Source organism: Pyxicephalus adspersus, chromosome 9 (genome assembly GCF_032062135.1).
Source record: "Pyxicephalus adspersus chromosome 9, UCB_Pads_2.0, whole genome shotgun sequence".
NCBI lineage: Eukaryota > Metazoa > Chordata > Amphibia > Anura > Pyxicephalidae > Pyxicephalus > Pyxicephalus adspersus.
In genome coordinates this window covers 11,625,011-11,641,226 of record NC_092866.1, presented here as the reverse complement: position 1 = coordinate 11,641,226, position 16,216 = coordinate 11,625,011, and the positions used below count along the sequence as shown (strand labels likewise).

Here is a 16,216-nt window from a genome sequence, read left to right as displayed (position 1 = left end):
CTTGTCAGGCTGGAATTTCAGTTCCTACCCCCACCTGGTCGAAACTTTACTATCACTCTGATAAGAAAAGCTGTGTGAAGAGGAAAGGTATTTAACCTCTACACCTCTGTACATGCCATATCTGGTAACTTCACATGGCAGCTATTGATATTTTATGCCCTTCATTCCAGGTATTCAATCATTTGTTTGCCTTTTACAAGTGAAAAGTTTATAAACCTAAAATAATCTTTTGAAAACAATAAAAGGGTCATTCAGTTAAGGTTTACACATTTTATTTTGACATTTTTCACCATGTTTTGCATATTCTAATGACCTATAAAGTGGTAAATATGTCAATGCAATCCTGAAAGTGATTGAAAATTGCCCCTCAAGTTCGATTTTTTGGATTTTTGTGCAATGGGGCTCTTGATGATTAAAACTAAACATGCTTTTATATTGTCAGGAGTAGTGAATGGGTATTGTGCCATGAATCCTGTACAAACAGAGCCCTTTTAATCTTTAATAGTCATACACATAAGAATTTGGGAAATATCATTACTTTTATTAGTGGGATTTCTGAAATGATCATTAGATAAAATGCGAGCAGCACAACTGTCTGCATCAATACGATCGCTTTCAGTGTTAAATTCATACTGGAAAAAGTAAACAGAAATGGTGATTGTTTGGGAATCAATCTATAATGGCTCCATTACCAGTATGGAAAGAAATTCCATAAAACCAAGTCATATGGGTCATTGATAATTGCTCGATTTGATCATCAAATAGAAACAATCATTTTATTAAATCAAGTGGGCAGCATTAGTCTTAGTTGTGATAGATCAGCATTTTTTATTGCTGATTGTCTGCTGTTTTCCTACCCAGGAGTCTTCTTTTAATGCATGCAATGAAAGCTTTGGTGCCGTATTACCAGGAAGGATCTTTAAAAGGGAATTTTAACTCTAACCATGCACATGACAAAGGTGAGCATAACCTGTCCAAATACTCAGAGGTAGGGGCAAAGCCATGTTTTACCATATCAGCCCACAGTATCACTTGTTCTGCTGCAACCTTTCTAATGTAAATATGGCCAGAGTCCGACATGCCAGACTGTTATTTGATGGGGCAACTGTAAGGAACTGGAATTGGAACTGTTCCCAGCACCGAGTCAGGCTTCCAGTGATGCCATCCATTCGCTTCCAAGGCCCAATGTTTTCATTTTATTATTACATTTATTATGCAAATCTCCAGAGAATGAAGTTAGGTGATTATCATTTCATCAGATGCAAGCTGCAATTATTTAGAAATCTCAGAAGCCATATTAGGGATATGGAGAGCTAGGCCTGTCTCCATTCAATAGTACTGTGCCATTTATTTACGGACCCCTACCTAAATGAAGTATTTGACTATTGCACTCAAGCCAAGGATGCCGGGATAGGGATGTTACTCTCTGTCCAGTATCCAAGGTCTAAAGGAGATCCCAAGGCCAAGTGCATATGGCAGAAAAATAGTTTTGATGATGTATGAAGGTGGCCATTGTTGGCCCTGTCTGTCATGCTAATCTGCTAGCTTTATATTACTCTCGAATATAGACCTGGTACAAGTATTCTGAGTATTCTGGAAAAAAAGTTGGTTAAAGACAGTGGACCTGATTTAATAAAGCTCTCCAAGACTGGTAAAGATATATGACTATCATAGGTGAACCTGGGTGATCTAGCAAAGTTGCAACGGATCTGGTCAAGGACTGAACACATTTGCTAAGAATTGATTTTTAAAATATAATTTCCAGGATAACCCAGATTCTCCCATATATCTCCTCCAATCTTGGAGAGCTTTATTAAATCAGGCCTAATGTGAGCTTTGTTGTGGTGCTATTGCTTTTGAATTTCAAAGGCAGGCAGCACATTACAAAAATATATATTTTACTAATCAGCATTTATTGCAGCAAAATAAAATAATATACTTTTTTTAAAAAAAGGTGTGAGTGGTTTTCAATAAATAATGAAGATAACAGGCCCGATTTTTGTTGACCAGGTAACAGCCAGGTGGTGACCCTAGGTCCGTATTATACTCCCAGCTGCCCATCCCTCCAGAACCTAGCTGGGATGGTGTTGTACGTCAGACTGTTCCGCCATGTTTTTGTCTAGTGTGGCGCAGTCATGATGTTTCCGGTACTAAATTATGAACAGCACATGTTTTGACCGCAAAGCCCATCAGGCCGCAGTTGTGTACTTGTCAGACACAGAAATATTACAGCCCGACCGGTACAAACTTCCTGCTTTGTTTATCTTCAAAGAGGGATCTCAACAACCAGCTGAGTCAGACAACCTCCATCAATATTTAATGGCTGCTCTTTATGAGGGAGGGGACGGCCTCGCCCTTTCTTTACAGCTCTCCTGACAGGAATCAGACCGGCCTATGAATATAAATTCAACACAGGGCCCTCGGGTCTGGTAGAACGCAACATCATCATTCCGCCATTGTTCATTATATGACATTACAGCCTTTTAACACACACCATCATTGTCCTCAACCACAGGCAGTCATCCTGGTCGGTTGTTTGACAAAACAGGTCGATAAATGGTATCGGGGCCATTGTAAACATGCTAGATTTTTGCTTCAGACACACAATGGCTCCAATTATCTATATGTGGTTTTACAGATCTTTTCACCCAATGTTTGTATATGCCAACAGCACACTAAGCAAGCAAGAGAAATTAGCATTTTCACAAGGCATTTTAGAAATTAATTGCTGACCTCTGAACCCAGGGAACTCAATTACGTTCCAGCAACACAAATCACTAAAAACAGACAGGCCTGCTGGCCAAAATCCTAGGAATGCAAACCAATGACCACAAAGGAGTGGCATCAATAACAAGCTGGTTGTAGAAATAAAGAATTCTCCTTGATTTTATTGCATGATATATGGGACACAGATGAGGTCTGCAATGCAATGAATAACTTTTATAAAAACGACCTTTACTGAGCTTGTACATTTCTCTGCCAGGGCTGAGAAATAGGTTTATCAGTCAACCAAAAGAGAGGAATGTATAAATACCGCAGATAAGCGAGTTAACGTTTAACTGGAACCTTGGCACAATACAACAGGTTTACAGGCTGCTGAAGGGGAGGCGTGCTTGCTTTATCGGTACATAAAAATACAAGGTTGAAGTCTGTAGGCTGAGCTTAAACCTTAAACAAGGGCCATTTTATACAGTGGAAAATGTCAGATGAAGCTTTGTTACCTTTGAAGGCTACACAATCAGGTTGCTGGGATGCAGCTTAGTAAAAAGCAAATAACACGCCACCTACATACATGTTGACAGAAGGGCTTTTATCTGGGAAAATGGAAAACATGACACCCTAAATGGTTGGATTTGGAAATATAGGGCTTCTCTGAAGCATTGGTTTAGGTTAAAACATAGCTTGAGTTCTAACAGTCTTTTTCAATCCTCAACCTTAAAATTTCAGGTGCCAGGGAACCCTTACCATGTTCAATCAGCAAGTAAAATACTATTTGCATTGGTTGCTAGTAGTAGGAATGCCTTCCTAAAGAAAGTTACAAATGTCCTTAGTTTCATGCAGTTGGCATTGCCAAGTGGTGTTGGTCCCAGAACTATACAGGTACCATCTTATGATCAGCCATAGCTCAAAGAAAACCTGAAAACGTTTGGAGGAACCCCAATGTTTGACAAAACCTGGTTGATAATAGCTGTTTCATAGGTGTCCTTCATGGGACAAGATGACATTTTGTATCATAAGCCCTCATCGTTACCAACAACAATAGCTAAACATGCAGGCACAAGCAACAACATCCCAAGTACGACATGGACTTCACCAGTCCACTTTCCCATTGTCTGGTTACATTCTTGGAGGACCATTTAGTTACTTTACCTGTTATAGAGACACATGAAACTTTGCACCGTTAGTGCTAATTAAGGACTGCTTTGAGAAAAGGGCCACTTGAGACTCATAACCACACACTCCTGCCTTTAGAGATGAATGATACAGTTGCCTGGCTTTGAACATCCCCTGCTTACACAGCAACTATTTCAAAAGCCTGGGAGTGTCTCCCGTAAACCTTTCATGTAGGGCACCTTGATGACTGTAGATCTGCTGCCAGTAGGCTTGGCGAGGCCAACGAACCTCCCTGTGCCTTGGGCATCATACCGTTCTCTTTCTGTGACATCAATATCACCTTTCGATAATGAACACAATAAAAAAAATGTATAAAATACATTTTGCAGCATAGCTGGCCTCAAGGCAATCCCAAATGGTTGAGGAACTATAGTTTTTATGTAGCAAATAGCAACACATCATGAGAAGATTCTGAAATGAAAAAGAGTCCTTGGTATGTATGCACACTTGGAGTACCATGTTTTGAGTGGATACTGGAAAAGTGGGTTTTGGGCCGGCTCTATAAATACTAAACCCTGTTCTCTCCAATAAAGAGTAAACATCAAGAACTTCCTAACTAACCAAACTCTGCCCAGGAGGGAATTTTCACTGTTTGCTGTTACTACTATTGATATTTGCATACTTCCTTTAACCACCATCCTAATTCTTGCAAAAGCCCATTAGATGTGGATACAAGTGAGGGCATGTCAAGTTCCAGGCAATTTGCACCAGTCCGTCTTAAGACGTTCAGGAATTTCGAAAGCAAGCAAAGCCCCTGGGTGTCTGTGTAACATATAAACCTGTTAATTGTCTCCTGTAAACAAAAACACATGAAGCTGGGCACCCTACTGAGAGGATTTTACCTGGAGGTCTAAGCATGAATGGGAAAGAAAAGACAGATATACTATTAGGCTAACCAAGCACAGGCAATTTCTTAAAACAAAACCAAAACATTAGGAAATGTGAGATGCAACAATGAAACTGACACACCTCTGCTCCCACTGAAACTTTTCTTCCCAAATCTACCATTATTTTTTAATCTGGTAATACACACAGAGATTCTGAAACATGCTGATTACATATTTGCCTCCAGCTATCATGGAAATATCTGGAGGCAAACAAATAAGACATAGAATGGAATGGTTTTCTTAATGTGTTGCCCCTAAAGCTCTTAGATTGTAAGCTTTTCGGGGCAGGGCCCTCTCTTCCTCCTGAGTCACTGTCTGCATCTGTCTGTCATTTGCAACCCCTATTTAATGTACAGTGCTGCTTAATATCTTGGCTCCATAAACCCTGTTTATTATTAAATAATAATAATAATAATAATAAAGCTGTCCTGGAAGCCACCATGTAGACTGGAATCTGGAATTCCCCCTGTAAAATAGCAGAGAACTTCTCGTACTTACAGCCTTATATCTCCTCTCCTTATATCTCTTGTATCTGCAGAATGGCATGGCCCCTGATTACCGGTCTTTTACCAGATTTGTAGTAAGATCCAGTAATGTCACCACTTTGGTGCTTACTGTTCTCCTTGCTGGAGAGGAAGCTGCACTTGAGGACTGGAAATGCAAGGATCTCCCTGCTTCTGTCTCATATACGCTAAATTTCTGCTTTTCGTCCACCTCTCTTTTTCTTAATCATTACCCTACCAGCCACCAGGCTTCAGTTCTGGCATGAGGAAGCAAGCCCTGCTTCTTTTTCCACCTTCACACATTGAGGAACAGAGCATGGTAAAGCACTAATGGAAAAAAACAGTTGGAGGATGACAACAGGAAATAATTCCTTACTAATAACTATTCCTTTCTCTTATTCATGTTGTTGGGAACAACTTTCAGGTTATAGGTTTTCTTTTAAAGAAAAGAGAGAATGTGCTGCTATTGGACCTTTACACCAGTCAGTAAACCTAATTGGTTGATATAGATAGGCACATTGCACTCTGTCCTACAGACCGGTTGTCTGATCTACAGGCCATAAAGCAACAACTTCCCCCTTCCGGTAACTGGAAATAAGTTACACAGGGCGCCTTAGAAAGGTGATCTTATGTTTACACAGCAAAATGTAGGTGTGAGGTATTTGAATTATTACTCACATCTGTTTTCCAAGCCTATTTGTTTGGTTTTATCTAAAAGGAACACGCCAGCGACGGCACCATGAGCAACCCACCCGCACATAAGAAAGAAATGCTCGTTCCCCGTTTTTCTTTTGCTGATATTGTCCTCATGCCTAGAGCTGCTGCACCTTCTACCCTCCTTGTGCCACACCCATACAAGCAAATGGTTGCAGTTGTGTTTTGCAACCAATATATAATCTTATTTATTTGTTTATTAGAAGAGAGTTAAGCAATATTTGAAAGTTTGATTTACAGTCAGCAGGTGTGGCTGTAGGCTAGGTTCCTTATATTTTCCAGCTACAGAAAGATTCTGCTGTATATAGAGCTCAGTAGCTCAAAATGAAATTCACTCAAAATTGATTGGCCTCTCTGGCTGATCTGCTTTACTACCTTTAACGTCACCTACACCCTTTATCTCAGCGAGTATGTATATATATATAATACAACATTTTAAAACATTACTTATAAACAGATAATAAAATTGACCTCAGACCATTGTGAATAGATCTCAGGGGTGTACCCATTGAAGAGTAATTTAGAGAAAGATTTGCACTTTTTGGTTGCCTTTCAAGTGGCAGCACTATCTGAATTTTGTAATCAAAGCGAGAGATCAGACACCCAGACTGATATCTCCACCAAACAGGCCTGGACTTATCTACCCTCAAGCAGTGAAACTTGTCCTGAATTATGACCAAAGTGTTCTTATCATTGTTGTCCCCCAAGGGCTTGTCCACTTTCAGAATGTATCAGTATGTATCAGTCTACATGTTCATATGATATGCCTCTAATGCTGAATACCTTGAATAGGAAAACCTGGAAAGTTATATTGTCTATGACTGATAACCATGCTTCCTGCTAAGATGTGGAATTTTAGTAACCTAATCCACTATATTGTTCCTAAATACCTCCGAAACAGCATATCATATGCCAAGTAATAGCATAAACCTACAACCCAGAGACTAATAAATATGCTGGGTTAATATGTACACAAAAGCCATAAACACAATGTAATGCCAGCATTCGGGGGCAATGAATTGGGGTTTGCAATCCAAAACAAACACCCTCCATTATATAATAAATTTATATTGCTGCTTAGTTTAGTTTTGTCATAGAGGATAGAATGAGGAAGAGTCAACAATGCTATCAGGATTCCATAGAGGAGATTTCCCTTTACTTTCCTGAGACACTTGCTGTATATGAGAAGAGAAGGTGACACTGGGGCAGGAAGGCACAGACAGTGATAAAAAACACAGAGGTTTGAATCCTAAAAAATGTGGGGTCTGAGTGCCCGTTGGCTCCAAGTTGTCCACCATTTGTAGTCCTGAAGAAAGATCTCCCCAAAGAGATACACCAGCAAAAAAAAACAAAAAAAAAAAAAACTTACTGCTATCTAAAGTGTAAAAGTTTTTGTAACACCATATAACTTAATAAGCATTAAACACCACAATAGTTTCCACTTTATTTGGCGGTCACATGACCACTAAGACCCTTCTTTGCTTTCCCCAGATCCATGAGCAAAAATTTGCGAAACCATAAACTGTAGGCAGAAATAGATATGTGATACCAGACCATACTATATATACATATTGTATATAGTAATACATGATGAATATTTGACTTTTGGTGTGTTCATCACATTTACAAACACATTAGCCATGGTGATTCATATTCAACTAAACGCCCATTAGCAGTACACATCATCTTCTAAAGAGCGGACATCATTAGCACTTTGTTAGGTTTTCAAAGAAATAAAAAGCAGCAAAGTCCCAAACAGGTCAGATAGATGCTTTTAAAATTACCAAAAGCCTAAAACAAGGAAACAATCAAATTTATACCAAAAAAGTGGGGAAACGGTAACCCGATTCGTCAAGTCACAGAATCACTTAAGGCACCTTAACAGTGTTACTGTATATCATTTTAGTGTGCTGTAAGTATACTTTAGCAAGGCTGAAAACCAGTTGATCCTGTCTAGTAAAACAATTACAGTGTGGTCAGCTGTCTCTTAGAACTACAGAGCCCACCACCTCCATGTTGTTTCATTGTCTTTTTTATTTCACTGTTATCCTGATATAAAAGAGAATGTGAGCGTTGTAATCTAGGATTGGAAATATATAATGATCGGGTGAAAATAAAAAGAACAAAAAAAAAAAAAAAAAAGAATGCAGATTCCATATCTAAACATTGGTAATGTGATATATATGTATACTGTTTATAGAGCTCAGTAGCTCAACATGAATTTTACACAAGATTGATTAAGTCTGAGCTTCTCATCTGCCATATATATATATATATATATATATATATATACACACACACATATACACACACATATACACACACACACATACACACTCTTCCTGTAGTTCCCAGACGCCCAGGCACTGAGAATGTCACACAACTGGTTTTTTACTAATTTTCCAGCGCGGCCCATGAACACACCTCTACGGCGGGCCTGTGATAACAAGTCGTTGTATGCCACAAGTCACAAGAAAACAAAAGCCATATCAAAATAAAAGGTGTGGAACCACGGGCAGGCAGAAGGGAACAATAATTATACAGCTGTAGCCTGTTCCCAGCTTCCATGGAACTGGAAGGTCCAGCCTGGCCATGCAGAGCCTTGCAGTCTCACAATAGCCGATATCCTAGTTCTGTACATACTGATAGTGATCCATACTTCAATATAATTGAGCTTTACATTGTTATATTCTCATTAATACCTGTTCTGTCTGATTATTATAACACAACAGTCATAAATGATTTATGATTCATATGGTGTCGTTCTACTTTTTTTGGGAGCTGAAATGTTTACAGAAAATGCCATGGGGTGCGGTGACAAACATCAGGATTAGAAATTGTCACATCTACAATGGATGCAGTCTGGTGACAACAGGTTATATGAGAACTGACACAGTCAAATATGAGGTCGAATGTTTACTTAGGGGACCTCTGCAGAGAGACTGCTACTACCATGCAGAGCACGGGTTCTTCTCTGCAGAGTTCAGGCTTTTCTACTGAGGCTGTTTCAGAAAATATTCTGTTATTCCTTGCACAAATTTTCTTGAACTAAGCTTATTAAAAGCAGAACTTCACTTGCTTAACCATCAGAAATAAAACGTCTGAGATCTCCCTTACTTTCCCAGATTGGGACTTTGATTGGCCGTGGCGATATATACTAAAACTACATTGAACTAGACTCAGGTGACTATGCTATGCACCTCCTAGCCGATGATGGCAGCTCTTTAAATAAGACAAATAGATTGAAATTAAAATAGACACAAACCTGCCTGAACATACAATGCAAATATTAAAGGGAGAAAAAAGGAAGTTTTTTTCTGTAGACTTTAGACGAGACGCTGTGAGAAGCAGTTACACAACGCTTTCATACAAATGACGATTTATTTTTAACCACTTGGCGCCCTAGAACAGCTACTTCTGTTTTCTGAGCTTTATCAAACACTTGAAAATCCCTATAAGAGCAGTTTCTAACTTCCATAATAAACTGAGGGATATAGAAAGTGGAAAGACATTATGAGACTTATTAGAATTAAAAGAACTTCATTTCTATGGATCAGAAAGTTTCCATTGAAATATTTTTTTTATTTGTTCAATTGGATTTTGAAGTATCAGCACATGCTTTGATTTTCATTTGTAGTTTAATCAATCACAAAAATAGATATTAAAGAATCAATCATGCATTAACAGCAATATGGAGTAATCAATAGATTAGAAATCAATGGTCAGCATTTATATCAAACAAATCGATCAAGCTAAAAATCAATTGATCAGTTGATGTATAGCCATCTTAGCTAAGCTTAGTGAATTAAGTGTATCTGCTTAAAAACAGCTACAATACAACACACATGGCCTTGTATATTGGTACATTCACCAATATACACTGTATAACCCCCATCCCCATACAGAACAGGTACCATACAACATGCATGGTCTTGTATAATGGTAAATCCAACATTATATACTGTATTCCCCCATACCTATACAGAACCGGTACCATACAACACACATGGCTTTGTATTTATACTGTATACCCCCCAATCCCTATATATAACAGATAGCATACAACACCAATGGACTTGCATAATGGAACATCCACCAATATACACTGTACAACCTCCATCCCTATACAGAGCTGACACCATACAACACAATAGGCTCCAATACAGGACAGATACCATACAATATGCATGGCCATGTATAATGGTAATTCCAACAATATATACTGTATACTGCTATCCCTATACAGAACAGATACCATACAACACAATGGCCTTGCATAATGGTACATCCAACAATATACACTGTATACTGCTATCCCTATACAGGACAGATGCCATACAATATGCATGGCCATGTATAATGGTAATTCCAACAATATTTACTGTATACTGCTGTCCCTATGCAGAACAGATACCATACAACACAATGACCATGTATAATGGTACATCCAATGATATGTACTGTATAACTCCCATCTATATACAAAACAGATACCATACAACACAAATGGCCTTGTATATTGGAACAGCCAATATTAAATACTGTATAACCCCCATCTATATACAGAACAGATACTATACAACATGCATGGCTTGTATAATGGCACATCCATCAATAAATACTCTATAACCCTCATCATTCATCCCGATACAGAACAATAAGATATTCCACATTGTATTTCCCTTTATGTCAAATATTTTAGACTTGAAATGGCAGCATGAAAAAAGGAAGCTAGAATAATCTGCATGACATCTAAAAATGGAAAAAAAAACTACTATATTTTTGAAAAATATAGATCTATGCTAGGATTATTGCCTGCTTGTGAACAAAGTGTACATTTTCCCATAAGAAGGAAGCGAACGTCGGATCATTATGTCTCGGCGACACTTCCATTCTCTGAATTATAGATGTCAATCACATGGAAAGCTCTTTTAGAGCTGTACTTGATGTTTTTAATGATATAATTGAGTGCAATTGCCCAGCTACTCCCGCTTTCTATAGAAAGTAAAAAGCTATTATAAAAATGTATTTTTTTTTACAATGCAGATAATAGAAACTGAACCAACTAATGCAGAAACAAACAAGGGGCACGCCTGTCCTCGGGGCTCGGGTGGGATAGGGCCAACAAAAGACCAAGTACTCAACTGCCATGGGGTCTTTCCAGATTTATTGGCCCAAGACAGACAACCCCTTCCATCAAGATTCCCATGAGAATAAAACTAAGTTTCTTAAATAAAAAAAGATAGTGAATATCACACCATGCAAAATTGTATTTTCTATAACATGAATGCAAAGCAATTATCATCTTTTTTCAACTTTTCTCTTTTTTCTGTTTTATAGGAACAGTTGACCCCCTAGGTTGCTCCCCTGATTTAGACTAGGTACACACGTGCAATAATTGTCCTTAGATAATGAACAACTAACGACAGATCAACGATTAAGCACGATTATTTTGAACCATTGTATTGTGCACAATTCTGTACATGCTGTAACAATACGATTGTTCACATGTAATCCACCAATAGTGTCCATACGCTAGATACGATGGACCGTACACACAATGGACTGCAAACGATCATCACCCAATTAGATTCGCCAGGACGGTCGTTCGTTTCCAGCGACAATCCTTGTTCATCGGCATCGTTGTGCACTTTCTTTTTTATTGATTATCAGACGATAGGTTGTCAGTCGTTCATTTCCAACAATAATTATTGCACGTGTGTACACAGCCTTAGACTACACACCCATCCCGCAACCCTTAATTTTTCATACCTGAGGGCTATGCCATTTAAATGGACAGTTGATCTCAAGATCAATGGGTATTCTTCTATACCTGCTCAATAAAATAACTAATGCAGCCATTACATCTAATTTAGGTACGTTGAAATATGTTCTGGTTCATAGCCCTAAAACTTTGTGTATTATTATTAATAAACAGTATTTATATAGTGCCAACATATTACGCAGTGCTGAAAATTAAATGGCACTGTGGCTAGAATTCAGTTAGAGTACCCTACAGGGTCACTGGAAGTGTTATGCCTACTGCCTCTGCCTTTTGGTTCCTATCACCAAACAATGCAGGAAAGTTCTGTAGCCCTTTCATCTATCCAACCCCCTTTTTGCATTTGTCATCCTATACTCTCCTTGTCAGCCATCCCTGGCACCAATCCTGCATATACCCTGATTTAAAGAACATTTAGGGCTATTTAGATTTTCAGTTGTTCCACTGCAGACTCAAACATTTTCCTAACCGTTCCTATTCAATTGAATGGGAACATTTTGCACGTGTTTGCACAGTGCTGAGTTTGCAGAGGACTGCACAGTTCCATAAAGTCAAGCTACTTCTGTCTGCACAGATCTGTACAGCAAGTGCAAGGACAATGGATACTAATGCATTAACTATCACAACTTCTGGGTACTCGGCAGAGGTTGGCCATGCGTCTGGGTGAGGCTAACTGTAGGGTTTTCCACCACAGGTGTAAAAAGGGACTTTAAAATGTGCCCTTTATCCTCTGTGAAATCCTCCTTCAACAACAATGAATATTCACAACAACTGAAAGAGCCCTCTGGCCCTTCAATCCACTTATTTAAATAGGAGACAGTTCATTCACTGATAACATTCACAACCTAGGAACAAGGTAAATAAAGTCTTCAGCTTCAAGAATGCAAACAATTTACCTGAAGAGGTTATGAAGCCCACCCAGTCAGTGCCATCCAACCCACCCACCCCCACCAACAGCCTGATAGCATCTTAATGAAGGTTTTTCAAGATAAAAAAAACCCACAAAAATCAGGGAATTATCATCAAATCAAACTGAAAGGGTGACCAGTACTCTTACCTTGACCCACCACCAGGCCAGGCTCTAGAGATCTACGTGCAGAAAAATGGTATTCCTTATCGGCAAAATCATAGCGGCAAATCTCCCATGATGCCAATCCTCCTGAAATCTTGAAATAGAAAAAACATTGGTTGGCACAGACAAGAGAACTTTCATTTTTATTATTATCATTTTTATTATTATATTGGCTACATATGACATAGCACTGCATAATTTATAAGGAAGTGTCTAACGAGACGTAGAACATATCTAGCCACACAAATGCCGCAGATTTCCACATTCACTGACAAATTTTCACTTGAAAGGAGAAGTATGGTGGATTTGTACATATTTTAATTCTTTATTATTGTTAGAAGAAAGAAAAAGTTATAACTAATATCCCCTTTGCAGTCATGTAAATATAAAATCTTGCAATTTAATAAATAATTAAATGTATCCATGCAAATAATGAGTCTGAGAAGTCTTAGCGTTGACTTATTCTTGTTGGTGTCATTTTTAGCTTGAGCTATTGAGATCAGCTCAGTTTGAGATGGCAGTTAGAGAAAAATAGCTGCAAAGTAGGCAGTAACTATTGTCATGTATTTATATAGCACCAACATATTGCATAGCACTTTACAGGGTCCATAGTCATGACTTTTGCAATCTAATAACCTGACATAGTCTAAGGCCATTTTTTTTTAGAAAGCCTTGTTTGTTTTTGGGGTGTAGGAGGAAATGTACAAACTCCTTTTAGATATGGTCATGACCAAGACCCAAGTGCTGCATGGACAGAGTGCTAACCATTGAGCAAGCTTCATTATCTCCAAAGCAGAGATTGGGTCCAGTATTGCACATTGGAAAGAACATATTGATATTTGCACCCCCTCCCTTCCATATTCTCTGAAATGAGGCCAGCAGCATCTAGTCTGCTCCAGACCATGAAGCACATTCACTTTCACTTCTGAGGGGTTTACCCCAGCCAGAAAAACCCATGGAGGTGACTGAAGGGGAATTAGGGAATTTCCAGTCACCCCTTGTACTAATCACATTTGGGGTAACCATATGGTGGCACAAGTTATAATACGTTAATAGTGCCCAATCAGATTCCATCTGCTCTCAGGTTCATGCAAACTGATAGTAAAATATTGTATCAATGATAGTTTGTGTCAACTTAATTATTTTTTCACTCTTATCACTCACATATTGGAAATGTTTCAATTTCTCCCAATAGAAGTTTCATTTTAAGACAATTTTCAGTGACACGCTACATATAAAATACAATATATTCTTCAAAGACCACAATGTTACCAATTCTGAGATGAATATTACTCAGGAACATCACATATGAAGGAACTTTATATTATGGTGAGTGAGATAAGCAAATTACAGGAAAAATCATAGCAGAGAGTCAGAAAGGGGCCAATATGCTGGCAGCTCAGGCCCAAAGACACTCTAGAAGGTTTGAGTGCATAACAGTAAGTAGTTAGGTTTTGCACAGTTAAGTAAGTGTATATGAGGCAGAAAAAGGGGAAGAAGCTAATATAGAGTTGTCTAGTCTGGTATACTATATTGTAATCTATGTGTCAGGAAAAATAGACAATGGAGAGAGGGGTAGATGTCCTTAAAGGTAATATTTAGAAGGGTGGATGCACAGCCAGTATATAGAAGAGTAGGTGTCCATAGAGGCAAAATCCAATAAATAGAGGGGTAGGTGTCCACAGAGGTAAAAGCCGATATAGAAATGGGTAGGTGTCCATAGAGGTAAAAGCCAATACAGAGAAGGGTAGGTGTCCATATAGGTAATAGCCATTTAAGGGAAGGGTAGGTGTTCATTGGGGGAAAGCCAGTATAGAGAAGGGTAGGTGTACATTGAGGTAACAGCCAATACAGAAAATGTAGGTGTTCATCAAGGTAATCAGTAATAAAGAGAAGGGGAGGTGTCCAAAAGGAAAATAGCCAATATAAGAAAGAGTATGTGTCTATAAAAGTATTAGCTAATATACAGAAGGTTAGGTGTCCATATAGGTAAAAGCCAATATACAGAAGACTAGATGTCTATAGGTAAAACAGCCAATACACAGTAGGTTGGGTTTCGTGGAAAAAATAGCCAATATACAGAATGGCAGGTGTTCATATAAGTAAAAGCCAATATATAGAAAGGTAGGTGTTCATATAGATAAAAGTCAATATATAGAAGGGTAGGTGTCCATAGAGGTAAAAAAAAAATAATATAGAGAAGGTTAGGTGACCATAGAGGTAAAAGCCAATATACAGAAGGGTAGTTAAACCAGCCAATACACAGAAGGTTATGTGTCTAGAAAAAAAAAAACAGTCAATACAGGGAAGGGTAGGTGTTCATAAAAAAATTAGAAAATACAGGGAAGAGTAAGTGGTCAAATGGAAGACAATCATAGGTAATAATAAACAAAATAGCCATTTAAGATATTAGTAGGTGTCCATAGGAAAATATTAATATAGAGAGGGTGTGTGTCAAATAGCCAGCACAGAGAGGGGTAGGTGTTTTTACAGAAATAAAGTACTAGGTGGTAAGTGTCCATAATCAGTAGCCAAAATAGGAAAGAGTAGATGTCCATAGGGCAGTTGCTAATATTTAGCAGGGTAGGTATCCATAAAGCCGAATTATTATACAGATATAGTAGGTAGGTGTCCACTTGGTACTAGGTAAGCATTCACAAGTAAGGTAAGTGTCCAAAAACTTCTAGTCTGGTGTCCTCCTAATGTTAGGTATCCAGGGGACACTTGGTGGGTGTATATAGGGTGCTGGTTAGATAATCTCCTAGTTATCCAGAACTTTTTGGGGACATAGAACTAACCTGCAGCAGAAGGCAGAGCAGTGCAGCTCCCAGGTAGCTCCTCTGATTCCTCCCCATTGGGGCTCCGGCTGTAAATTGGGATCTCAGGGTTGGTGTCAGATCCTGTACAAAGTCCTGAGCGATGTGACTGTCCCAGCTGCCTCTCCTCTCTCTCCCTCTGGTGGGCGTGGCGTCCCCAGGTGCTGCACCTAGGTGGGCGTGGTCCGGCTGGAGAGGTGACTGCTGGAAGACGTCACCTGGTTTCAGTGCATGCAGATTACTCACCCTGTGGAGTCTCACCTGGAGGATGAAATATGATACTATCAGAGAGCCCTCAGCCACTTCAAAGTATCAGGAGGACTATTACTTTAATATTGTCCAGGAAAAAGAGAAGAACATTCTCCTAGATGATAGCAGTGCCTAGTCCATTAGTACTAAAAGCTGGGAGTGCCCAGACTATTGACACAGAGCAGTGGGGATGGATGGAAGTTTCAGGTTAATCTGCCTGTAAACAATCAGCAAAGTGCTAATTATGAGTCCAGCATGGGAATTGGTTATTTCAAAGAAATTTATATTTTTTTCTGCTC

The 16,216-nt window shown here is 38.8% G+C and overlaps 1 protein-coding gene across 1 annotated transcript in view; it reads right to left on the bottom strand.

Annotated features, from left to right (window-relative positions):
* The window catches only part of LOC140338377 (cadherin-1-like), a 40,524-nt gene extending 24,553 nt beyond the window's left edge, over positions 1-15,971 (bottom strand). Inside the window, exons 1-2 of the mRNA XM_072422580.1 lie at positions 15,651-15,971; positions 12,838-12,946 (exon numbers count right to left, since the gene is read on the bottom strand). Of these exons, the coding sequence (XP_072278681.1) occupies positions 12,838-12,946; positions 15,651-15,707 (166 nt within the window). The 5' untranslated portion in view covers positions 15,708-15,971. The remainder of the gene's footprint in view (positions 1-12,837; positions 12,947-15,650) is intronic.
* Between the last annotated feature and the right edge of the window lie 245 nt (positions 15,972-16,216).